The sequence below is a fragment of the Dendronephthya gigantea genome, unplaced genomic scaffold (assembly GCF_004324835.1).
Source record: "Dendronephthya gigantea isolate DGI-Jeju-01 unplaced genomic scaffold, DenGig_1.0 000000F, whole genome shotgun sequence".
NCBI classification, from domain to species: Eukaryota; Metazoa; Cnidaria; class Anthozoa; order Malacalcyonacea; family Nephtheidae; genus Dendronephthya; species Dendronephthya gigantea.
Genome location: NW_021163010.1, coordinates 6,571,770 through 6,597,366, shown reverse-complemented (window position 1 = coordinate 6,597,366; position 25,597 = coordinate 6,571,770). Strand labels below are relative to the sequence as shown.

The following is a 25,597-nucleotide window of genomic DNA, read 5'->3' as shown; positions in this document are numbered from 1 at the left end:
TTCATTTCTTTGTCTATCTCCTTTTTTAAATTTCTCGCAAAAGTTTTTGCAAATGAAGATACTGACATCGGTGGTTCTTCTGATGATGGTTTTCCTGTCTCAGATATATCTGTTAACTTTTTCATTCCTAGATGTGAGAAAGACCATCAATTTAGGGATTTTCATTCGTCCATATTATATATTGTCTACAAATCATGGAAGAGGAAGCGATTGCTATGCCTATGGGATTGTATCAACTGATAACTTCCTAAGAAAGAAAGGACTATGCAAAAGTAAGTCCTCGTTTATACCGTTACGATTTCGACCGATATTAATGGTAAGGGTGAGCCAGGGGATTTAAATAGGGTGTGCGGAAAAGCTATGCATGGGTTTCAGATTTTGACAGCCTACAAAAGACCCTGGGTATGAGGTTGTCAAGATTTATGGTGACACAGTGTAAAAATAGAACTTTCTTGCTGGTTGACAATAAATATGACTGCATGACAGGTTTTTATAACTTACTATTATGGTTTTAATTAGAGTTCAGAGTTGGCATAGGCCTGTACCTTTTTGATATGCATAGTGTGTTAGCTGGGCTCCTCTTCGGACAAATGGTGTGTTTGCCAGCTAAAGAAATGTGATACACAATATGTATGATTTAAAACCAAGAGGCAAAAATTACACTTCTTTTAAAAAATTAGTGATAGAAACTTGAAACTTACTAATTTACAAGGTGATTACAAAAATTCTTAACTTGCCTGTTCTATAATTCCATCATTCGCTAAATACCTGGAGAAAAATTCAGTAAAAATCTTATTTACTATCACTGAAAAATAAAATGACTAATTAATGTAAAAGTGCATTTTAGCAAATTGCAAACTACTATGTGTCATGGCTATTCCAAAAACGTGTATGTGGGCATCTTGAAATGTGGTAGTAGGGAAGAAAAGAATTAATTGCCAAAAAAGATATGGAAATCACAAATTTTTCATAAAAATTCCTAAATTCCAGCATTTGCCCCTTGGAATTTTTGCGATCAGTCAGGCAAAATTTAAGACTGATTACTCTCATTTAAAAAAAATAGAAAAGTTGAACTATCTAGATGGTTCCTAAAGCACCCTCAACCCAACGCAAATAACATGCCACCACAACCCTAATCATCAAAGTGTCAATTTAAAAATACATATGAAAAAAATAATGACAAATTGCAAAAAAACAAAGCTAAGGGAAAACAACTGAAACAATCTCAACAATAAATAGTATTTACGTTACAGCATAGTATTTAAGTTTTCAATGACAAGTTTCTCCTTAAGAATATTTTAGTTGTATACTTTGTCATAACTAACCACGTTTTTTGCAATTATTTAAACCAAACAAAAGTTTATAATTTTTTGTAATTGGCCATAGGTGTGTACTCATTGGTTATTAAACTTAATATACAGGGGCCGGTTGTATAACTACATTTTAAGTATTTAAATTGTAGTTAACTAGAAAGTACATTATTCTGATTGGCCAATTCTGCCACTAACTATGGTTAAAAGTTTAAAACTACCTTTTTATACAACCAGCCTCAGTAGTTCTGCTAGTTCATGCCAGTTGCCAGATGATAGGTAATAGGTAGTCTATATAGACTTGCCTCTCAATTAGAGTGCACCCTTTCATCAAAGCAAAATGATTTGGAGACTGGCTTTAGTTAGAGAAAACACAAATGGCATGCTCAATTATAGATCAATTCAATTTCTTAATTATCGACGAATTTAATTAATATAATTTTAGTTTGAAAATTTGGTAGAACTTTTTGTGATTACGTGACGATTAATCAAAATTCAATCCCATTGATAAACCAGTTTATCATTAACTGCATTTTATATAATAATCGATTCATACTGACACAGAAGAGACACTATCTTCTTTGTGTACTAACCTCAATAATCGTTTTAAAGACATGATGCAACAAAATTGAATAGAATCCAATGACAATGGGCAATGGCGAAGGTTTAAAGCTATCTTTAATAACTCGTGTAAACTCAGGAAGAATCACAGCAAATTGTATCCCATTGCGTTGTTTCTTTAAAGAATCTACCTGATATATAATCTATTTCCTTTCTAATTTTCCTGTTATTTATGTTAAAATGATCATTTGTTTATATCGAGTTATTATCATTTTTATATGCATTTGTCGCGAGATTTTTTCGCGCGTCTTTTTTGTCGCTGATAATTATCGCAAAATGTCGGCAAGAGTTTTCTGTAAGGTTTTTTTCTCCGGGATCTAAAATCACGCAGCGTTCTTTCCAGGGGCAAATATTTTGCTTCAAAAATCAGTTGTTTTTTACATGTACTTGTCGGTGACGTACAGCGGAAATATTGTTTGTAAAAATTCGTGCGTACGAACAATTTTACTGTTATCGTGCATAAAGATGCTTATGTCAGACTCAGTCACTCAGACAAATTTTTACCCTTGTGGGTCCCAACAGAGTGCTTAAGCATTCAAATTCTAGCAATTACATTGTTATTGGTGATTTCATTAGTTTCGGGGGACATAATTATTATACGTTACAGGGGTATAATTAATAACGTATAATTATTTCTTCTTTTCAAAAGTTCTTTTTTTCTGTTGCCAGTAAACGTTATTCCGTTTTCCTGTGAAGACAGCTATATGCAAATAAACCCTCAGCACATTGCCACATTCCGTCAAAGCTGCGAAGTTCTCTGGTTTAAAGATCGCCATCATTATATGAACTCAATATTTTGGAGCCAGGAGCGTTTATCACAATACAACAAGCGTTGCGTAGAGCAAACGGGATGTATTGGAGAGCCAAAGTTCATGCAGTTACAGGTATTCCTTTTTTTAGTTTAAACAACAGGCTTTTCCGTGGTGTTTTATTTATCCAGGGCGTTTATTTTGTTTATCTCTACGTCGTCTTGCACTCGATCTTGGCACCGAATACTGAATTGTTCATCCAGTATATCATGGAGGATGTGTGCCGTAAATAGGCTAATATTGATTACTAGCATACATTTAATATACTAAGAGTAATATGACCAGCCAGCCTATTTTACTGAACTTGACAAAATTTGACGAAATGTGATACGAAGTAATCCTTATATACATAAGCATACATATTAACGACTCGGGTGATAAAGTGCCGACTGATTATTGCTGTTTCTATATTGTACCTTAGGTTAGCAATATATTGTGCTTGGCCTTGATTTTATGGCCGCAGTCTGCATGGCTTTGACATGCAGGCTGAAGTGCGTTCACACTTCTGAAGTCAATCTTTTGAAGTCAATATACAGTACAGGGTGTCTCTCAAATGACCAAAGCTTTTAAGTCCAATAACAATCGTTTTCTGCCTTCATTTAATCATTTCCTCCTCCTTTTCAAATTTTGCATAGAAAAACACAAGACATGCCAAGTTCTTGTCATTAATAATGCGTCACAAACTCATCACCATTGTAAATTTTATATGTGTCGATGAAGCTACAGCGTGTTATCGAAAGCGCGATAACGGGATCTGCAGCCTGCTCCGGCATGCATGCTATGTAATGAGGCATTCCACCCTGTATAGTGTCCCTAAACTACCAAACTATTAGAATCGCATCTTCTTAAAAATTTAATACCTCCCTCTGTGGCGAAGCTATTAATGAGTAAAAACACGCATGCATTTGCATTGGGAAGTTATCCGTTATATCAGTTGACCGTTTTCTGGGAAAAACAAAGTTTTTTATCTCGACGTGTCAACACACAGCCAATAGCAAACCGATATATGGATACACACCCGATGTCATGAGACAGTTCATTGTATAGCTTAATTAATGCACGTGCAATTATCTTTTCTGAGAAGGTTATTCTTTGTCGGGCCTGTGAATTAAGACAAGATTCTACAATATGGTTTCGGTGCGGTCGTTTTGCTGCTGGTCAATATTGTTCTTAGCCGTAATGGTACAGTCTATCAACGACAACTTGACATTGAGAAGGCCAGTTAACCGAAGAAGCAAACGTATCTTACCGCCGTTCGCGACAGTTAATACCAAAGATCCGCAATGCGCTCTGTTGATGAATGAGAGTGGAATTACAGAAGTTATTAAACTCGTACAGCATGAGCTTGTTAACATAGTGGATCTTTCCTTCTCGACGAGTTCCAACAACAGGCTGTTAGCGAACAAGCAAATAGCAATAGTGAAACCCATTGGTGAACAAATTTTGTATGCGCTTGATATAAATGACTACAACTACGCTATGTGGTCCTTGAATGTCGGCCGGAGAAGCTACAATTTAAATGTTAGGGAAGATCCAGAGGAATGTTTGGGAGACTCTTACGACTATGTGGTTGCGAATACTTTTAAACGAATCGTTCTCCGAATGAAGCCAAATCCAACAAATTACAAAATCTGTTATTTGCAAAGGACAAACCTTCGGAAATCACGTCAGATCTGCTGCCATATTACCAATCCTGATCCTACGAACTTTGAGTACAGATGTCCCAAAATACAGTCACATCATGGTACTTATAATTTTCTTTGGGTCATTGCGATTTTTGGGACGGGTCTTCTTCCAGTTATCTTCTTGATCTTCCTTTATTCGTTTCTGTCTCATAGTGTCTTTGACGAAAAGTATCCGCTTTACCACAAGCTACAGGAAAGCCCAATGTCTCCGTCCTCTATTCTCTTTGAAATTTTTTGGAGTGAACGCGGGGGTATAGTAACCTTTATTCGTAAGACTTCATTAATATCGGTCTTGTCATATATTATCTACCACAGTTACAGAAGCAACCTACTAAATATTATCGTACTTTTACCAATGATCGCCTTCCACGCTCTTGTAATATCTCCTCTCGCTGCCTTCCAAATTGGAAATAAGGGCGATAAAGAGTTACTTATCGAAATACTTCAAGACGAAGGATTTGTCGGGGGAGTCCCTTTTTTGAACCACTTGCCATTCAACATTAAGTCTTGGCGAAGAAATGTTAGGGACGTAGAAAATTTCATTTTTACAATCCCAAATAAATTTGTTAGACCAACCGTTAAGACAATTCCAAAATCAGTTGCACTATATGCATGCTATTTACTTAAAGTGGTACTCTTTGTTTTTTTCCTATTACTTGCCCCAGCTATTATATATTTTTACGCGATATTATTCCTGACGCCGCACCTCATCATGCAAATTTTACAATTTGAATATACCTATCACCGAGATAAATATTTCTACCCGTCACACTGCGAAATGTTTGATGTTTTGTGCGCAGTCCTTCTATTGACATTTACCTCCTATACGTATTATATCCTGGTTCTCGCTTCTCAGTCTTTCTTGTTGGGATTGTTCTTAAATATTGCTTACTTCGCTCCCTATGCTGCACCGCTTGCCGTAACCGCATTCTATTGCTGCACTTGTTGGAAGTCTATGGAAAGAAAATACTACTACTTGAAACAGCTAATATACGAAGAATGCGGAAAAGAGGAAATCAATAATAATTCGAACCAACGTCTGCAACAAAACGAAAGGTTGTTACCCGTTGTGTCCAGAGAGCTTTACGAAAATATCAGAGAGAAATTATTACCCTACGATACAAACTTGACTTGGCTTGGCTTAAAGATTGGACTTTTGCTTGGATATTTGTATTTCGTTCTTATGGTGTTAGATATACTTCATGAACACAATTTTACAATTCCTGCTCAAATGTGGACAATGATTAGTGTCAGTATCATACCGTTTATATTCAATACGTTAGCATTGAAAGTCAGCGGTGGAGAAGGAAAAGAACCATGGATTAGGGTCCTAGAACTGAATGTGAAAGAAATGGTGCCTAAACTCTGGCAAACCGATGGAACTCGTTCTCGACTAGCTCTTAGAGCTTTGGTAGTGAAGGAAAGCAGTTCAAACACAGTTTCTGTCGATGTTGTTGATTCTCAGGTAACACCAGAAGAGAATGCATCCATTCAAGATGCACAAAATTCACACAATGAAATACAATGCAATAATTCATTTAACGTCGAAACAGAGAGAGTGGTTACCCAATCTCCCGAGGGAATGGTTACCCAATCTCCCGAGGGAGTGGTTACCCAATCTCCCGAGCCATGCAGAGGTTAATGGTAAAAGTGCACGACACAATAACAAGCAGTATGTAACGGCTATGTGATCGTTCTAAACAGTCATCCTATTTTATTGTTTTTTATTAATACGACAAACATTTTAATGAACGGGTTGAAAACATGTGGAAAATGTGCATGCGGAAAATATACGTAGTTGAGTTACTAACATTCAGTAAACGATGTGATATTATTTGCATCCCTATATCTATCTTTAATTTCATATCTTTAATTAAGTATATGTCCATAATAAAAATATTGTAAAGGTATGGATCTATAGTTTTGCATGTGTCTTAATATCATATTTTGTGGTTGAAGACGAAGTAATGCATTGCTAGTGGAGACACTTGTATACTTCACGTTGTCCATACAACTTGATATAACTAATAAAGATAAGAATTCAAGCAATTTCATTGGTCGAGAGCAATTATCTATAAGAGGACAGATGAACAGACGCTGTTATCAGTAATCTCTTGTTTTATTCTGTCAGGCAATCACATTTTTTCACGTGTCGTAAGCTAGGCAATAAGCATTTCTCCAATTTTATAAATCTTGTAGCAAAATTTCTACTTTGACAATTTTCTACAACAAGTGTTTGGGAGACTATTTGCCTGTTTAATTTCGGAATTTTATTGATATTAATATGTAAAACAAACAGATAACATTGAACCGTTGTCTGTTCAATTATAGATACACGAATGACGTTATATGTGATAAAAACAACTCACCCCGGCGGCTCGTGGCCACTTTGCTTTGTTCTTATCACTGACACGAATGGCATTATCCGGTGAATCTATAACTGAACAGACAACGGTTCCTTTGAAGGATCGCTGGCTTCGCTGCTACGACTACGAGATTGGCTATAACTGAATAACCGACTAGCCTGCGTGCAAACGTAAGTATAAAAAAATACGTCTGCGTATTATTGCAACATTTCCTGTTTTGCGTCATATTGTCAATTGTTTATTTAAAATGGAATAGTCCACTAGCTAACAATTACAATTCTCTGAATTAGCACTGATTCTCTGCATCCTAATTATATTAATTTGCACATTTTTATAAATTATATGGGCCTATAGTCTCCATTTTGTTGTAATTGTCTTGAACACATCATCCTTATTTCGCTGTTACAGAGAATGATGTAGTATTGTAATATTCTATTAAATAAACTATCTTGAGATGTTCACGACAATTAGCTACGACTAAGTGGAAGCCAGGCTTTATTAAAACTGACGTGCATGGTAGGATATCGTATGTTTAGGAGTTACGCCCGTCTTTTCCCCATTCATAGTTTGTTAAGAATGTTCTCAATGGGAGGAATCAACGTCACTGCATGATTATGCTCTTTCGATTCACTGAGTAACCACTCAATTCTTTTGTTGCTAGATTTTATTTAGCAACGTCGTCATAATTAAAGGTATAGATATGCGCTTTCAAGTCAAATGATGCAAAATGCTGATTATATTTTCTTTTGCGAGGAATCGCTTGTCGAAGGTTGCAATTCAATCGACGATGTTGTGCTCGGCAGTTTCCTTGAGGGACGACGACACATTCCCACCAGAGAGAACCACCACGATTGCCAGAGGCGCCTCACCTTCTGTTTTCCGATAAGAAGTATTAATGTGCCAGCTTGAAAGACGATTCCAGAGAGCAAGAATACAATTACCAGCCCATAGGAGGTTTCATATTCAAGAAAATCTAGAGGCAAGTCGTTTTGTCAAAGTTAACTAATATATACAGAATGCGCACTTATGTATATATGCACGAGTTTTAAGTTAATCTTAAAACAGGTATAAAAGTTTTTTCCCGGCGAAACAGCAAGTTTCTGAAGTTCCAACAATTTTGAAATGACAGATTTAAACCTACTAAAACCTATTAAAATCTTTATAACGAAATAAGTCAAAATGCACGCGGTGAAAAACATCACTCACATGCATGCATGCATGCACGGTACGCGAATTTACATCTTCCCTCATGAACAACTCACAAGCAACGTTCTCCGTATAGTTTAGTATTTAGAGCATTGCTCGAAAGTTGCAAATTAAGGTGTAGGTCGATTATCTAAGTTGCATTTTTCGCAACGGTTACATTTGGCTTTAATACTCGTATGTTTCTGTCAACACTGTAAAAACAGGAAACAGTTCAAAATTGGTTACATTAAATTCCTTTATTGGAATACTTTTTTATTGGTTAAAACAACTAAAAGTTTGGTTAAAACATCCAATTAGTTGTCTTTGCCAAATAGGTAAAAAAGAGATGAATCTGAGACAACCAATTTTAAAACTGTGGTGTAAGTTCTCATTCCCATTTTTATACACTTTTGTAAAACATTAGGTCCCATATAGTTAACAACGATATTAATACATGATAACACTGAGCTGTACCTCTTGGACAGTTGTTACTAAAGAACAAGCATCCGAAATATTTTTTCAAGGACATCTCGTATGCTTCTCTGTTGCTGAGTTGAATACACAACAGACCATAAGTGAGAAATACACACACGATATATGATATTATGACCATAATGAATTGGGAAGCGATCTTTTGCATCTGAAGTTGACGTCTTCTCGCTTGATTGGGAGATCCTATCAAACTGGATTTTCTTTCCTAGAATAGCGTCCACAAAAAAACTAGTATGCATTTCGCATACACCTCAGAAATCATGATCGCGACTCTAAAATCTTTTTACCTTGATAAGTTTGAATATCACCAACATCATGCACGTTATTCCAACACTTATGAAGAGCTGTTGCGGCAACAAAGACGAGTAAAATCCTTCGTCGGCATTTTTTTGGAAGCAATATCGTAAATTAACCACAGTGTAATTGCTGCCAAATTTCAACACGTAAACGACGGGTATTATCGGAAGTGCAATTACTACTAGAGACAAGACTACCAGGAATGTTCTGCTGTGGCTTTCGTTTGGGCGCTTGTCGATAACAAGGCGCTGAAACAAGAAATTCATAATTTTTCTTCCATACTCAATTTTTCGAATCAATTTCGATCCGCCGTCCACGATGGCCTCACCTTCAGCAAAACCGCATTGTAGATCACGAACAACTCTCCGATCACAAAACTGACATACTGAATTAAGGCACCTTGTGCTTCACAAAATGTTGTAGGAGTCTTTATGGCGTCGTCAAGAAATTCGCTTGAGCAGAACAATTTTGACCGTTCTCTCAGTTTAGGAATGATTACCAGTATCCCTTAATTATGAAAAGAACTTTAGTACTCACGTGCTCCTGTAAATATCAATTAATCGTTTGTGTGACAATGGTGCTGTATCAATTACCATGGAAAACATAATTATCAATTTAAATAACTACATGAGCTAAAATATTTCAATAATAGAAGTACATATATCAAATGCACAAGATATAGGTTCAGTGATTAACAAGATGTATAAGAGTAGTTTTAAACTTAGGCCTTAGCCTTATCCGGCACTGTTTAAGCTAAAAGCCTTTCGAGCAACCGGCTCCTGACTGTAATAAACTCCTAATTTTTTATCTATAATCTAACCGTTAAGCTATCTTTGTTTGCGTTTTCCTTGTAAATAATTTCATGACATTCTTGATCCTCTTCGAGAACAACCTGCTATAATGGCTGTTAAAGCCAGCTTGGAAAAATACCAGAAGTTTAAATGGCAGTAGCTACGTAGCTACAGTATATATAGCTTTTTCTGTTGAATTACCTATAAAAGCACTCATTCCAGCCATTAAGAGTATTAGGAGATGTGGAAATTTCATACTACAAGGGAAAACATCAAGCTGTTATTTTGAAATTCATATAAAACGTACTGACGATCGTGTGTTAATTGGCTTTCGACACTGGCTTTCGATTTAAATTTTTTCTGGTTTGAAATGAATTTATTGGAGAGCAATACGCGTTAAAGGTAACTGTATTTACCACTTAACATTGCCATGTTAATAGTATTGTTTTTGTCAGAAAATTTTTCCATATTTAGAAGATTATTAATAGGAATGGGAAATAAAATGTAGTAAAAAATTTGCTACTGACGAATGTGAAAATTTCCATTTACAATTCTGGTAGTTTCAACCACGTGGTGAACACGAGGCAGAAGCATGTTGTACTAAATACAACCGCAATCCAATCGGCTATCGACATTCCTTGTTGTTCCTTTTCGCTGAATGACAACCAGTCGCAGGGAGGCTTGCAATATCCGGCTTGTTTTGAGAGGATCAGAGGTGGATTGCATGGGAACGAAGGGGTGATTTTTAGCATACTGTAATAGAAATTCACTAAATTAATATATAATAGAAAGACCTAAGATCAAGCCGAAGAGCGTTTAAGACGACGTCTTTGCTATTTACGATGCGGCATGGGCGAATATTCCGGTATACGACTTTAACAAGTTTGAATATACCACTTCCGGTATATTTAACTTTACCAGAACCGAGGGTATCATATTCCGGTATCATATTCGACTTCACCAAGTTTAACGAAACCTTGCATATCCAGGTATATTCGACCTTACCAAGTTTAAAGATACCATAATTATTCCGGTATATTCGACCTCAAAAGATGGAAAATACAATATTCTGGTATATTTAACAGTACCAAGGTCAAAGTTACCTTATTCCGCTATCAATCTCACCAAGTGATCAAATTCCAGTATATTCAACCTTACCAAAGTCGAATATACCAGTAATACGGCCACATCCCGGTATATTCAACTTCGATCCCATAATTTCGGTATATTCGACCCTAATAAGTTTGAAGATACAATATACCGGTATATTCGACCTTAGACTTGTTGTGGAACGTCAACATTTTCCAAAATGCTTACTTTTTTCGGAGTTTCTATTGTTTTATATATTTTATCAACATACTCATGAAGTGGTTCCCGTAAACGAGAAAAACGGCGCGAAAAACGAAGTGTTTATCTTTGTTCATTTTTTCTTACTTAACTGTCAAACTTGTCATGCATGAGGGTCAGATTTTCGTTTTATTTAACTTTTATGATGGAGGCTTTTATTTGGATGCATACCATGCAGAGAGTGTTTGCAAAATATTTGTAGTTGAACTTCGTATAATCGTGCTTTATCTTTAATTGTTAGATGATTTTGGTGTCTGATGGTTTTCCGTCAGACGATTTTGACTCGTATACTGGCTACCTTTCTATCCTTGCTTGCTTAAGGCATTACTGGTGCGCAGACTGATGATGTATGCATGTATTCAAAGTGTGTAGTATTCAATTGACAAATGCTCGGACAAATGTATGCACTAGCTCGGACAAGCATGCCCGGGCATGTGCATGGGCTTACATTTCACCCAAACATCTTCAGTTCCGTTCATTGAGACGAACTTTAAACAAGATTAAATATTAATGCATGATTTCGTTGACCAGTAAATGTTTTGTCAAATGCATTCGGCTGTAGATTTTTTATACAAATATACGCAAAAATTACATATATTCCTTTTTCCAAGGCAGCTCCGAGTTCTAGAGTAACTCTCGTTAATCGTAGCAATTCAGTAGACGTGCATTGTTCTGTGCACGATTCATTGTGCACAATTAAAATTAAACACGATCTTTTTCTCGGTAAAAATTAGAATTAACATATATATATACAAATACAGGAATTGTCGGTATGTTGTTATTCACTGTACCTTATGTTACCAGGATTCTCGCTTTTTGGCAACTCTCGCGGGTTCAAATAAAATAATGTAGGTAGAAAGCAAATAATCCAAGCGGTGATTATGAGGACTCCGCATAACGCGCGCCAGGCAACCTTCTGCGTTATCATGTTGTTGAGTCGATTGACGGGCACTGATGTTGCGTGAACATTTAATATATATATGTCTATGTATGACCGCGAGAGTATAATACTGGAGCGTTAATTAAAATTATTATACCCGACCCGTGTATTTGCCTTCAGGATGTTTGTCTTTGCCCATGGTGTATTGGAGTCAGCTTTCAAACAAACCGACAGGGGTTTGCACGGGTCAATTAATAAATACCGGGAAAGTCAATACCGCTGAATTGATAGTGTCGCAACTGAAGTACGTTAATTCCTGGAAAATATAACCTTGAAAAGATAGCCATGCGATAGCTTGTACTATTACGGGTTATTGTTACGAGCTATGCGTGCATGTTTGGGAGTTTTGCAAAAATTGGAAGAGTTCCCTGGGCGAGTTCAATTAAGCAACATTTTCAAAAATTAATATCATCATTATATATATTACTGTATCTTCAAAATCCTCATTATCAAATGCATTTACTGTCTACTGAAACGTCTATCTATATAGGTCTTCTGGCATGGTCTTCTATAACGTCACAGTGACTTGTCAAAGCCAACTTTTCCAGACTTCTAATATTTTGTATACCATTGTTAGTATTTTATTCAGCGCTTGGTCTCTAATTTCTATGCAGACGTTTCCGCCATTTTGTTTATTTAGGAAAGTCTTTAATTGTACCACCCCTGATTGTACCGAACCGTGCAATATAATGTATACTCCTCTCAATTATATAAATACACACAACTATGTGATAGATATAACTAATATAAATCATTGTAAAAAATTGGTATTAGCTGAATGCAGTTTTGTTCTGTATCATATAATTGGTAAAACACCTCATGGGTCGAAACGAGCTTGGTACACTAGTTTTGAGTTCGTTTAAGCTCGACTGCTAGTTAATCAGTAATCAAAGCTTTTCTCTGAATAGCTCAGTATAGAGGTTTCCAGCAAAGTGCTCATTTAATTGCCCAACATATCCCCTGAACTAATATATCAGTGACTTCATGTTTGTTTTTTAAATCAACAGTCGCCCCTTCAATATAAAGTCTACTGATGTTAGAAAATTCCTTTCAAAATATTTCTGTTTTCCTAATAGTAGTTTAGATCTACTTAAACATCCAAAATCATAATATCTAGGCTTAATTTTCGACCAAATGTGACTATGAAGTCACAAAACATAAATACGTATAAAAATGCATTTGTTTATATATTTAAGATGAATATACATGTTAAATTCGTAAGCGTGTGACACATACACATACACTGCATGTGGAATATATCAGTATTCATTATTCAACAAACTTTTATGATGCACGAATAGTCGAAAACCTCCTAAACTCTAACATTTCAAAACCTACAGTATAGTATAGTTTAGCCAAATTGGATCTCATTTTCATGTCCCAAATTGCAGGAATTGCAGGATTTTATAGCACTTATTATATCCATTTTAAAATCAATGGTGTTTCCTCCAATCTGATTGCATGGCATATACAAACAAAAGGTGCATGCATGTCAGTGCAAAGTTTGCATGTCACTTACCTATATATAGCTACAATCTTACAATTAACGAATGCATGCATGCATGCTTCTTACTTTTCCGTAAGTTGTTTTTGTTTTTACTACATATATATTATGTAGATATAACAGTATATTTGCTAAGGCTGTTCTTTTAAAACACTGGTCTTTTTAGACTCTGCGGAGTATATGTAATGGATAATGGATGGATTCATGTTTAGACACGTAAACCCGAAATTTGCCGCTTTGCAAGATTGGCTGCATGAGACGATACAAATATTATACAATATAGAAGATAATTTTGCCCTAAAAGCAAAATTCGGTTTAGGTTGCATGGTGGCCTGATGTCCTCGAGCTTTGCCAAGTTGCATACTTTCCAACATCAGCTATGGCCTATGCCTCTAGCTGCTAATTTTTATAATTTATAGGTACACCCTTTTTTATACCTAAAAACGTTAACAGTAATATGAGAAACATTGGACAATGGCAAACTTCACTGAGCGAACGTGATGAAAAATGCAAGGAAGCAATTAAACATTTTAAGATGAAAAATAATTCATGTAAATATTTGATATTATTACTTGTAATAATTTGTAATAATTTCAAAAAATAATCAGCATTAGTTGCAAAGCCATAGATATAATCTATGCCAAGTCCCAAGAAGTGTGCCAAGAGTATTCAATAAGTCGCGCGCTTAGAGAAGCCTAGAAACTAGGTTGGAATGGACTCTGGCAACTCTGGCTGGATCTTATAGTACGCGAAACACCTGGGAACGAAAATATCGTCTATTTCGGAAAATTTATGTGGTTTCAGCGTCTGATGCTGTGATCTAGAGCTCTGAAAAATAGAGTAAAATGCCATCAATATTGAAAGAACTGGGACTGGAACCAATTTCGAACGAAGGTGCCCAATCATTATTCAGTTATGATATTTTGTGTTGATTTTGTGTTGTTCATTGATATAGATTTTGAAGGCAAATGGCATTATATGCAGACTGCAACGAAACCATTGTCTGTTGATACAATAAGTCAAATCAATGATTCAGAAATTTCATATATATGCATGATATGTATTGATATGTATATGTACATGTATATCAAAAATATATATTCAAGTAATATGTATATATATACATATATAAATATGCATATAGAAGTTCAATAATGACAAGCAAACTTTGTTATTGTTACGAATTTTATAGTGTCTTAGTGATGGAAAGCTTAAATGATTGTGCGGTTATATCAATTATATACGCGTTATTTGACAAAAACGGCAAAGAAAGCTGGCGTTGTTGGTTGCAGTGGCAAATCATTTTGTGACGAGCTAATTCCGGAATGCCAAGTTCATTCCGGATTAAAACATCTCATCTTTCATCAAACAAGAGGATTTAAAGCAACAAAGTAGCTCATATAGAATCTACGTATGTTTTTCCCATCGTTGAGGCTTAGTATAAGAGTATAGCGACATTTGAATGAAGCCGCCTTTGAAGCGAATTCTGGGGCCGGTTGTATCAAGCCCGTTTAGCTTAAACGGTGGTTAAGTTCAAAATAGAAAGCAAGTCTATCGTTTTATTCAAGAAGCAAACTAAATGTTTTTAACCTTAATACAAAGATACTGTTTACAACTACATATTCAACCTCGTTCCCAGGGCCTTTTGGGACTTTATAGGGAGGGTTGAGGCTGCGGGGGGGGGGAGTAGAGGACCTCTACTCCCCCCCCCCGCAGCCTCAACCCTCCCTATAAAGTCCCAAAAGGCCCTGGGAACGAGGTTGCTACATATTCAGTAAATAATATTCAAGGTGACTCATTCAAGAGAGATGTAAGAGTGTTATTTAATTTTGACTTATCCACCGTTTAAGCTAAACGGGCTTGATACAACCGGCCCCTGATATATAGCCTAATGTGAATATGTGATATATCTCTTAGAATTTTATTAACCTTTCCAGACGACGGATCCCGTCATTCGGGCTTTGAAAACCTGCACTAACTTTGACACTAAAACTCCACCTATCGATTCGGCAAAAAACCCCTGCCCTTCGTTATAGCCAAACAAATCGTTTTAATGCATTATTTTGTAGATCTCCGTGACTTTGCAGTTTGCAGTCACATAGATTTATTGTTACCGATAAGGTAATTAAATATTCATCACCTTTGTCCATCACAAATAACTTGATTTTATAAATACCATTCATCTCGTTGCTTAAGAATTGTATCTACTGCATGAGCAAGTTTCTAAGCGCCCATGCTGAGCACGCTTACAAAGAACCCTAGCTAAAAAGAGATCCAATGACTGCGTTGCTATGGTTTGTCGAGGCTGCGTTCGCACGGTACCGGATCCGCTCGTCACGACATCTTCGATCGTCTGCCGTTTGGCGTCGTGAAGCAACGATTATTAGAAAACGCTTATTATGAATTATTAGGCAGTCTTTATCAGGCTTTGACCATGGTCAGAGTGTAACTTGTTAGGAACGAAGACTCTTCCTGTGCCATTTTACATTGCCTTCTTGCGTGATGAAAAAAATATTTGAAAATAATTGGTTTTGAGTAGCCCGTGCATAGAACAAGACGAGTCAAAGTTTATTCCTACCAAGTCATTACTCCGATTTTGTCGTTAGCTCATTCGCAAGAGGCAGTCAATAGAATCGGTGTATTCAATTTTCCTTGAACTCTGTCGAACGTTAATTCTGACCATCATTTGTTTATTTCTTCATTCCATGTTCAAATTTAAGAGCTGACCTATAGCTATATCTATAAGTATATGCTGATTTGAACAGAAGGTTGCAATTATAGTTCTTATATAACTATATTCAGTTCTTGCAATTATATATATACTTAATACGACTATTACTAATGATTCCCTTTAAAACGATAATAGAACTTTTCTACTTTTATAGACACATTGTTTCTTGTTTACGGAAACACAAGGCTAGTCGCAGCTAAAGATAAACTACAGAAATGGTTATCTCTTCTGCCAGACAGCATAACGGCCCCAATTGATGCAGCATTGCGACAGGAACGACCATTTCTTCCACCGGACATCACACCAGAGATGATGGCAACAAAAAATAGCATTGTGCCATCTATGGCACAAATGGATATACTTTATGTAAGGAACGTACAGTGATATATTAATAATGTAATTATTAAGACCATTTCCCTCATAGCTCATGCATGCAGTGCTTAATTTTACCTAATTATAAGCTCAGTTGAAGTAGAGTAGTGCGCCATAGAGATGAGTCGGCCACACGTTGTTAATTGTTTTATGTTTTTTGATGGAAATTTCCCTCTACCATACCCTCGATCGTCTTGCACGTCGAAAACAGTGTGACCAAATCTGTTCAATGTTTTTACTAGATCCGGTCGGATGCACATAAACAGCCCCACCACATTAATGACAGAACATGCAGAAGAGGACATGCGGTCTAGCTAGATTTAAGCAGTTTTGGTTAAAAAATTCATATATATATAGTCACATTGGTCGAAAAAATACTGGTTTCCAGTGATTTTCACGTCCAAATTGCCAGTGAATGTTTTCATTTTTCTTTTCAGAGATGCATAGATTTTGCTTTCCAAGCGGAAGATTATAATAAGGCGGCGTGTTTAGCATACGTAGTTGATCGAGCCACCTATTGGTCGGGTGCGTCTAAGAACCTTTTGCAGGTTGTTGACATGATCAAGAAGGCTGATCCACTCGTAGCGATCGCCCCACAGATACAAGTGAGAAAAGCTCGGGTGTTAAAAGACGAGGGTGATCTTCATGGTGCGATGAAGGTACTCAACGACATTCTTGAGCGTCGTCAAAATGAACAAGGTTGTGCAACTATGCAGACATATTGTCAATAAAAACATGCATATAAAATTAAGAATTGCATGCAAATTTATCCCTTTTGTATACATTTTGGAACTCATGCTTTTCATTGAACCTGGTTCACACAGCAGCACAATGCAACGTGTGGATTTTATTTCTTTTTAGGTGAATGGAAGTATGTTGATGAAGACCAATATGTCACTACTAAAGCTGAAATAATAAAAATTAAAGGTCACATTCTCTACAACATGGGTAGGTCAGCAAGTTTATAGGACTGCATGGGATATAATGAATAGTTGCTATTCAATTATTAATCAATTTATTGCGTTCGTCCCCTGAGAAGAACGATGTTTGGTTACACAAATATAGGAAATTAGGCCATAGGCCATAAGACAAAAAACATAAAGTGCTATTCCTGCATGATTCAGGTCACTTCATAAAACGTTCACACTTCACAAATCCATTCGCGTAATTGCCTTTTTTTCACCAAAACAGTAAGTGCATGCAGCCGTTACATAAACGTTTCAGTTTGCATCACAACTGTAGCGTCATTCTTGTGACATGGTTACATCGCATGTATTCTATTTCTTCTTGTTGACTTTTTCTTGTTGACTTACACTGATCATTGTAGGATATGCATCAATATTTTGAAATATATTCAGGGATGTTCAATGAGTCCGTCGAGCCATTTCTTGACTCGATCAACTTGTTCGCGTCTCTTCAAAAGAAGGACGAAAAAGGGATTGCATCCTGCCTTGGTCTTCTTACAAAATGTCTCGGTAAACTCTCGCTTGAAGAATTTGAGAAAGTTCGACAGAAGTTTCCAAAAAATTTCCAAAAAGAACATCCTTGTCTTGAATCGTACGTGCAAGGGATTGAGGCAGTTCGACACATTGAAAGTCTGCACGAAAGTCTCTACAGTTCAAGGCATATGGTACTCATGCATTATTCAAAAGTATAGCCATTGGCTAAAATCTTCTTGCATGCAACTAACCATAATTGATTGTACCAAAAACCATAACCAGCTGACAATGAAAAGAAGTAAAGTAAAAGACATATGATTCAAACAACATTCTATTCTGTCTAAAGATTACTTTGAAATAAAGTCGAAAATTTACAGTCTCAATATCTGCGTCTTGTTTGAATCGTATAATGATTCTCAAGATGTCTTAGTTGTCCACTCGGAATCTTTTTTTACTTCATATTGAATTGTAGTCAACTGAAAAGCTGAGTTTTGCAATCGGAAAATTTTTCAGTGTATATATACTATATTAAAAATAGATCAGATATAAAAATGAAACCATAATGATGTTTCACACCACACGTAGATATTAAGAAACCATGGTATTTCATCTAATCAAACTACTCATGAGTATAGTTTGAGTCTACGCTTTGATTGCATGGATTTCAATTTCATTTGCTTGAAAATCTGAGCAGAATCAGTATTTCGTTGGGGAGGGAGAGGTTCGAACATTTCTTCATTTCATTTCATTGATTTTTTACAGCTTGACGCTGATACCTCGTTACTAAAATATGCCATTCTTAGTGAATCCCTTGCGGAGACCTATGAACTGCTGCAGACTATTTTAGAAGAAATGAAAGGAAGTCTTGGGGCTCACAAAACCATTGAAACACTCGAAAGCTCAGAACAGTTCTTTGAATTTGTGCGAGCTCTTTTTATGATCAGCCTCGCCTTGGCATTTTCTCCGGTGGAACAAGATCGCAAACTGGGAGAGTATGTACAACAACTAAGCATTGAGCTCTATTTCCACCTCTGCAATCATAATTTCAAAGTTCAGTCCAAAGAAATTCAAAGTGTGGCAAGACTAAGTCACTCTGCGAAATCGGTTACGCTGATGAACACGTCCCTTTCTGTTCTTGGATTACCGAGCCTATTGGGAGTGTTAGAGGAAGAAGTAGGGCCAGAAAAGAAAAAATCTGAGGAAAACCTGACTGTAGGCGAGAAGGATTCTTCAGAACACTCGGAAATGTCAAAAATGAAAATTGAAGGTATAAAATACAACAAGGAAGTTTTCATTAGGAACGAAGAAGCTGAAACAAGTGGAATACATCACGATTGCGACGGTGATTCAATTAATAATCAGTCCAACAACACAGGTACTAGTACTACCATCACATATCTAAATTCATTTACATGGAGCCAACGAATTGAATTTATTTATAGCCAACCTAAAGCAAATTTTGTGTGCAGTAATAACACATATGTGAACAGGAAGAACAGAAATGTAACCGATTATGAGTTTATAGCCAGTTTTTATAATCATTCATACGCGTTTATTATCAGTTTCATCCAAAACGTTTTCAATTTATAATTTTGCAGATATCCGTCGACCAGTAGAACAGGTAACTACTAATCAGGAAAAGGAAATATTCAGTGGATGGACGTACAATTTTGGGCATGTGACACGTGTGGAGGACAATGTTTATGAAGCAAGAAAAGGCCATCTGACATTTCCACTTGTCAACCATGGAAAGCTATTAGACCCGAAAAAACAATGGCAGACGTATAGACACAAGTGTGTTGGCTTGCCTGTGGATCCTAACTTCTTTGCTTCGCCTGTGCCTTCCAACGAGAGAACACGATTATCAATTCCCCAAATTCCATCCTCCGAAGATGAAAACCAAGACTTAGCAGCCCTCGTAAATTTGTCCGTGCCTTACATCAAGAAAACTTTGGAGAGTAAAGCAGCTACAAACGAAAGCGTTGCTTCAAAAAACCCCAGCAGTTTAGTAAATCGTGAGAAAACCACAGTTGGTTCTGTGAATTCCGCCGAAAACATAATACCAATGCATCCCCATGATTTACCAGACCAACCAATGAGGCGGAAGTGCAGTAACGACGGCTTCAGACAGGGAAGCGACTTTGATGCTTCAAAGTTCGCGCCTCTAGTTGATCTTGGTAAGGCAAGCATTAATGATGTACAGGATGCTGACGTTGGGAAAAGTACTTCTTCAAGTAGTACGTCGGAATACATAAACAATTGGCAACCACCGAAAGCGATTGGGCTTGGTGAAGGAAGCCGTATTCAAAGTGAGTATACACGCAAGCTTATTAAAATCAGCGACTCTAGACCATGCTCTAGACCTTATTTATTACTCCTCTCTGCAAATTGGCCTCGTTTCTATGTTAACTTACTAAGAATATCGCAGGAGACATGTTAACGTTCTCCTGAACGATTTCTTTCTTGCTAATTTTGACTCAGGAACAAAGTTGTTTTCAACCGTGCTAACCACAAAACATGAGTAAACACCTCCTACAAAAACGATCACTATTATTTTGAAAAAATTGAATTCAATTGATATTTTCTAACGGTATACAAGGTGGTAAAAAAGTTGTTGGGTGGTATAGTTTTTATTCTAATCTTTCTTTTAAGCGGCATTTGGGTTGAATTTCAACCCGGTAATTAACCAGTGAATCGATCGCGACCATTTTTCCATGTTAACGTATCTTAGAACATCGCAAGCAGATAAAGTTATCTCATTTTGAGTCAGGAGCATGCAAAGTAATTTTCAATCCTGCTTAGCACAAAACATGAATAAATAAACAATTACCGAAAATTAGATTATAGACTAGAAAATTAGATGAAATTTTGTGTCTACGAGTATTGAGGGAAGAAATTTGTAGTGTAGTAGTTTTCATTATAGTTTCTTTTTTAAGGAGCATTCGTGCTGAATTTCAACCCGACGACCAGCGTGTGGACATCCCAAAGTACTTTAGCTTTCCTTGGCGATGAACTTGATTTAACAGAAGACAACAAAGGGAATTGCAGGGACGCTTTTCGTGTCCAGTTTCTTCATCAGGATGAACCTAGAGGAATGTAAGTTACTGTAAAGAAATATACAAAAAAAATATAAGAAAAGTACCATGTGTGAGTACAAGTTAGCTTAAACCTTAAGCAAATCTATATTGTTTTCTAATAATATGGTAACGTGAATGAAAAATTATTTTGCGACTTGCGAAAATTCAAAATTGTATTCGTCTTCCTTTCTTGGATACTCTCATACCATACCCTATACTGCAAGGAATTTTCAAGGAATTTGAGTCAAAGATTTCTATTCAAAGATGTAAAATACTTACATTACTTCGTGTACAGGTATGTGGGCAAGAGATATCGTAATGTACGGCACCACAATCCTACGCAATACATGCAAGACGTTGTTTGTCAAATGATGGCTGGCTACTATGTCACAAAGTTCAACGAGGCTATGCAGAATTACAAACGTGATATCCAAGTGCAGTTCCTGCCAGTCGCTCATCTGCAGCTGCTGACTCCGTATGGTGATCTGGAAGACTGCATCAATGTTGAGCCATACCTATATGGAGACTTCATAAAACTGACGAACAACTTTGACTTTGCGAATAGGGAAAACCGCGGTAAAGATTTGGCGACCGCGCTGTCTCACTTTTCTTATTGTGAATCAAAAGGGACGCTGATGATTGTGGACATCCAGGGCTGGCTGCCGAAAGAAGGAACCGGGGTTTTCTATCTTACTGATCCACAATTTCACACGGTTGGCTTGGAAAAATTCAGTCCATATGATCACCAAGAAGCGGGCATTAAGAAATTCTGGGAAAGGGTTCATCCGCATTGCAATGAGATGTGTCGAGCTATTGGACTGGAAAGATTGTAGGAGATTGTGAAATTCTGAATGATTTGAAAAGGGGGGAAATTATGATTTAAAATTATCAGATTAGTAATGATTGCTCGCCTTATCTTGTTGAAGACAGATCAACCGCCTGGACGAACTTGCATGGGCAAAGAAGGAAAACTGTCGTCTCGGATAATCGGCGAACAATCGGTGTAGTTCTTCTGTTTCTATACTGAGGGTATAATCAACTTGTTTGTCTGCGTTTCGAAAGAGTACACGGACCAGTGAACTGTAATATCAATTGGAACGCTAACTCCTATAGTTCAGCGTAATAGCTACTTGGTTGAAGCAGGGCGCTTACATAGAGCCCTGGTTGAAGCCATAAATTGAAGCAAAAAACTGAGTTTTTTACTCGTATAAAAATTAGCAAATGATTAATTGTCTTTAACATAGTTCTAAATATTCCTGGATAATTACTGAATATATATTTTTCCTGGATATTTAAAGAAAATCGTCCACAACAGTGATGCTTTTGGTACGTCCATAACTCATTTCCACAGTTAAAAGGCCTATATCCTCGAGCAATTAAGCAGAGATTTTCGCTAACACGCGAACCAAACCCGTACATGTTAGTGCACCCGAAGTATAACAAAATTCTTAGCACATTGAAGGCGAAGACAAATACTTTGGCTAAAAAATATGAAATACACCATTATATTGGCGTATGCGCTTTTTGGAGATTTGAAAGTAAAATAACTTATACAAAATCAAAATTTGAAAAAATATATTCCGTGACAGATTGCGCATGATTTCTTATTATATAATGTACGTGCATGATAATCTTGGTTAGTCTTTGGTCATTCAATGAGTGTTTTACGACTGATTGTATATGCATGTCATCTTCTTTGTTTTCGAAAAACTTCCGCAGTAGCTGTCTATACTAAGCATCAAGATAACACCAATATACCATAAAGTCTTTGTGAACAGACAGTCATATGAGAGATCTCAGTTTAATTCTGCCTTTTAAAGAGTAGACATATTCAAACACAAAACAAAAGGTTTGAAAGAAAATTGTTAAGATTTACATGTGCAAAACGTGTGAGAACGTGTAATAGAAAGACCTCTCAATGTGATGCTTTAGAGTATTGACCATTCCTTGCTTCTTTTATCAGGTTAAGTGCGCACTTAAGGTATGAATGTAACGGAATAAATTTTCAACAGAAATAATGCGATATGACCTTGAATGTACACCACTGTACATTCTTAGCTACATGCATGCACGTATTGTAAAAATGTATACGTTGTTTATTTATACTATAAGTTATAATTATATCTATATAGTACTACTCATCGTCGGGTATTTTACATGTTCCCCATGCAACAAGAATGTTTTAAAAGCATGCAACATTTTTTAATTATATGCATGAAGAAACTGTTTTTCCGAACTTATATTCATATTTTGTCACGTTTTCTGCGTGAAAGAAGCAGCTAGAGAAAATCTAGTTGCTGCTGATAACAAAATGCCCATCACACTATATCTAAAGATTTTACAAGGCAAAACAACCCAGCAAGCCAAAACCGTGCATGCTTCACTGGCTTACGATGTTGAGGTGAAAGAGCTAGCCTTCAACTAAATCTATTAACTTTGCATATTCCGAAGTGAACTTACATATTGTTTGCCAAAATGAAAAATAATAACATTATATATAGTAGATATATAGTAGATTTAAGAAGCAGCTATATAGAAATTGAGGTTTACATATAACAACAAAAGCCGTCAGCCGCTCACAAAAATAACTCTTATTCTTAATGACTAAAATATATCAAGTCATTTCCTGAAATCGGATTTGACTTGCGTGTCATACCATCTTTGTTGTGGAAAAACTTCCGCAACAGTAACTATAAATGGGAACTTATAAAACCGAACAGCTGTTTAAAGGTAGTTTTGTTGGTCATCAAAACTCACTATAACTGTAGCCCACGAGAAATCGGAAGGAGGTAAGTCCGAAAGCTGTTTAAACGAATAATATACTGCATGATAACTAATGTGACAATTGATTCTCTGCGATTTTGACAAAGAGAACTGCGATTCTTTTTTATTTGTAGAAATCTGAACGGCTTCGAAAATCTGTATCAAAATGAAATTGATGTTCTTGTTTGCGCTAGCTGCGTTTGTTTCGTTTTCACGTGAGTATATAGCAATTTACTGAGCTTGGACGAAGGGTTAGTGAAAAAGCATGTAACTATTTGCACACAATAAATATATGGCCGCATGTGTATATCAGTTGGGTGTTTTATTTCGACTAAATAGATATATCTGTTCCAAACTGAATGTCTTCTTTTCCGCGCAATGTCTGTTGCAATCAATATATATATCTATATAATTGTGATAAATATATATATATCCATAACAAACATGATACACATTTATATCATATATGCGGCTGGTTTTCTCGGCGTATATAGTACATGCACCAGTGAACTAATGTTGCCTGTATGCAACCTTCAACCGATGGCGATAAGGTGTATTTATTATAAAGGCCTATACTTGTTGTAGATGTGATCGTAGAGGCGTCGTGTCCTACCATAACGTTTCCATGTGATCGCATCCCAGACGTCTGTGACAATATGAGAGACGCCATTAATAGCGGCAAACCTTCAACCCTGAACCGCATCACAAACCCAACGGAAATTGCAAAGAATAGACGTGACTCTGGCTGCCCAAACTTAATAAGAGTACCAGGCGAAAATTGCGACGAATACCCGTTTGCTTCAAGCCGACAAGGTAGGGATGATCTCTTCCTCTATGCAACTCCCCGCGGCCATCTCAATTTAAGGAGAAGTTTTAGATTGAAACAAACGCTAACTGTTGTTGGTCAATGCTAGAAGTTGCCTTGTTTTTATTTAAGTTTGGATGAAAAATTAATAAACAGGGAAGACTAAAGTGTTTTTATTATAATTTTAACCAATCCAACTCCATGCATCATCAGGCTAATGACAGGACTGGTTAGTTGTTATTCCCTATATTTACATCGTGATATTAGGTGTCGAACAAACGCTGCTGAACATACGCTCTGAATTTTTCACACAATGTAGACACGTTAGCCTGATGATCGCTTCATAGCGTGAAACTCCGAGTAGCTAAGCCAGTTTTATAATAAATAAATATATATTTCCGCTCTGCGGGTAATGGTATTGAGCGCTCTTCAACCATGCATTGTCAAGTTCTGTGCACTCTTTGTTACAGTCAACTCTTTGTATGTATATGTAAATTTATACACGTTATAGTGAAAAATAGTAACTATAAACAACATGCACTGAACATATTAGCTGCACTAATTGAGCGCCTTATTAAATCATATATCATATCTACCACACAACTTTCTTAGAGAACTATTGAGGGTTTTCTTTTTTGGACATGATTACTTGGGATGACCCATTTTGACAAAATAAAGGATTTCATCATTTTGTTTAAAATTATTGAGGTTTGCATTGGATATAATTCACCCAACCATTGACTTTTTCCCAAAGAGATAAGTTGCCACAATTTTTTAAGCTAACGTTTTTTAATATGTCATAGTGATCAGCGGTCGAAGTTCCTAATATTTAGATTATATTTATTTTTAGGTGGAAGAGGTGCTGCAATAAGGAATGTTCCCAAAAGACAAAACAGTATTCAAGGTGGATTATTGGGAAGTTTCTACAAGGATAAGAATATTGGAGATGGTGATTGTTACACAGTCGCCCTTAGTCGAAGTTGGTCCATAAATATTTCTTTAAATCTTTGGCTTATTTTGGCTTTGACCCTTCAAACTTTTCTTTGGAATTGAATATCTCTGT

The 25,597-nt window shown here is 36.4% G+C and overlaps 4 protein-coding genes across 11 annotated transcripts; 3 read left to right on the top strand and 1 right to left on the bottom strand.

The window, feature by feature from the left end:
• The first annotated feature begins 175 nt into the window (after positions 1–175).
• LOC114519774 lies at positions 176–7,768 on the top strand. 4 transcript variants are annotated; one of them, XR_003686613.1, is made up of 3 exons: positions 176–272; positions 6,757–6,961; positions 7,545–7,768. XR_003686613.1 is itself a non-coding variant. In XM_028539949.1 (2 exons), the coding sequence occupies exons 1-2, from the start codon at positions 3,869–3,871 to the stop codon at positions 6,766–6,768; spliced, it is 2,034 nt and encodes a 677-aa protein (XP_028395750.1). In that variant the 5' UTR covers positions 3,526–3,868; the 3' UTR covers positions 6,769–6,842. The 4 variants fall into 4 exon arrangements, 2 of the variants coding, with proteins under 2 accessions (XP_028395750.1, XP_028395758.1); XR_003686614.1 differs by lacking the exon at positions 176–272 and adding an exon at positions 2,561–2,815; XM_028539949.1 differs by lacking the exons at positions 176–272; positions 7,545–7,768 and adding an exon at positions 3,526–5,890 and having other exon boundaries at positions 6,757–6,842.
• LOC114519795 lies at positions 6,956–12,937 on the bottom strand. Of its 2 annotated transcripts, none has more exons than XM_028539974.1 (7): positions 11,695–12,937; positions 10,106–10,309; positions 9,758–9,813; positions 9,094–9,272; positions 8,756–9,013; positions 8,451–8,673; positions 6,956–7,764 (listed from the first exon to the last, which is right to left on the bottom strand). In XM_028539974.1, the coding sequence occupies exons 1-7, from the start codon at positions 11,829–11,831 to the stop codon at positions 7,526–7,528; spliced, it is 1,296 nt and encodes a 431-aa protein (XP_028395775.1). In that variant the 5' UTR covers positions 11,832–12,937; the 3' UTR covers positions 6,956–7,525. The 2 variants fall into 2 exon arrangements, with proteins under 2 accessions (XP_028395775.1, XP_028395783.1); XM_028539982.1 differs by having other exon boundaries at positions 10,660–11,772.
• A 1,192-nt stretch (positions 12,938–14,129) lies between these two features.
• LOC114519748 (alpha-protein kinase 1-like) lies at positions 14,130–22,537 on the top strand. Of its 4 annotated transcripts, XM_028539928.1 has the most exons (11): positions 14,167–14,241; positions 14,540–14,758; positions 15,417–15,468; positions 16,233–16,444; positions 16,888–17,149; positions 17,312–17,398; positions 17,809–18,080; positions 18,652–19,264; positions 19,488–20,198; positions 20,826–20,985; positions 21,262–22,537. In XM_028539928.1, the coding sequence occupies exons 4-11, from the start codon at positions 16,388–16,390 to the stop codon at positions 21,797–21,799; spliced, it is 2,700 nt and encodes an 899-aa protein (XP_028395729.1). In that variant the 5' UTR covers positions 14,167–14,241; positions 14,540–14,758; positions 15,417–15,468; positions 16,233–16,387; the 3' UTR covers positions 21,800–22,537. The 4 variants fall into 4 exon arrangements, with proteins under 4 accessions (XP_028395722.1, XP_028395736.1, XP_028395729.1 ...); XM_028539935.1 differs by lacking the exon at positions 14,540–14,758 and having other exon boundaries at positions 14,153–14,241; XM_028539921.1 differs by lacking the exons at positions 14,540–14,758; positions 15,417–15,468 and having other exon boundaries at positions 14,130–14,241.
• Positions 22,538–23,714: 1,177 nt separating this feature from the next.
• Positions 23,715–25,590, top strand: LOC114517599 (DNA-entry nuclease-like). The gene is made up of 4 exons (XM_028537390.1): positions 23,715–23,755; positions 23,864–23,944; positions 24,315–24,542; positions 25,385–25,590. Exons 2-4 carry the CDS (start codon positions 23,896–23,898, stop codon positions 25,585–25,587), a joined length of 480 nt encoding a protein of 159 aa, XP_028393191.1. The 5' UTR covers positions 23,715–23,755; positions 23,864–23,895; the 3' UTR covers positions 25,588–25,590.
• Positions 25,591–25,597: the final 7 nt, after the last annotated feature.

Excerpts from the sequence above, each read along its gene's own strand:
- LOC114519774 (XM_028539949.1), top strand. The coding sequence starts at position 3,869 with ATGGTTTCGGTGCGGTCGTTTTGCTGCTGGTCAATATTGTTCTTAGCC.
- LOC114519795 (XM_028539974.1), bottom strand. The coding sequence starts at position 11,831 with ATGATAACGCAGAAGGTTGCCTGGCGCGCGTTATGCGGAGTCCTCATA. Across the intron at positions 9,814-10,105 it reads TGGTTGAAACTACCAGAATT|TATGAAATTTCCACATCTCC; the intron begins GTAAATGGAAAT and ends TTTCCCTTGTAG. Across the intron at positions 8,674-8,755 it reads TGATATTCAAACTTATCAAG|GAAAGAAAATCCAGTTTGAT; the intron begins GTAAAAAGATTT and ends ACGCTATTCTAG.
- LOC114519748 (XM_028539921.1), top strand. The coding sequence starts at position 14,193 with ATGCCATCAATATTGAAAGAACTGGGACTGGAACCAATTTCGAACGAA. Across the intron at positions 17,150-17,311 it reads GCGTCGTCAAAATGAACAAG|GTGAATGGAAGTATGTTGAT; the intron begins GTTGTGCAACTA and ends ATTTCTTTTTAG. Across the intron at positions 17,399-17,808 it reads TCACATTCTCTACAACATGG|GGATGTTCAATGAGTCCGTC; the intron begins GTAGGTCAGCAA and ends AAATATATTCAG.
- LOC114517599 (XM_028537390.1), top strand. The coding sequence starts at position 23,896 with ATGAAATTGATGTTCTTGTTTGCGCTAGCTGCGTTTGTTTCGTTTTCA. Across the intron at positions 23,945-24,314 it reads TGCGTTTGTTTCGTTTTCAC|ATGTGATCGTAGAGGCGTCG; the intron begins GTGAGTATATAG and ends TACTTGTTGTAG. Across the intron at positions 24,543-25,384 it reads GTTTGCTTCAAGCCGACAAG|GTGGAAGAGGTGCTGCAATA; the intron begins GTAGGGATGATC and ends ATTTATTTTTAG.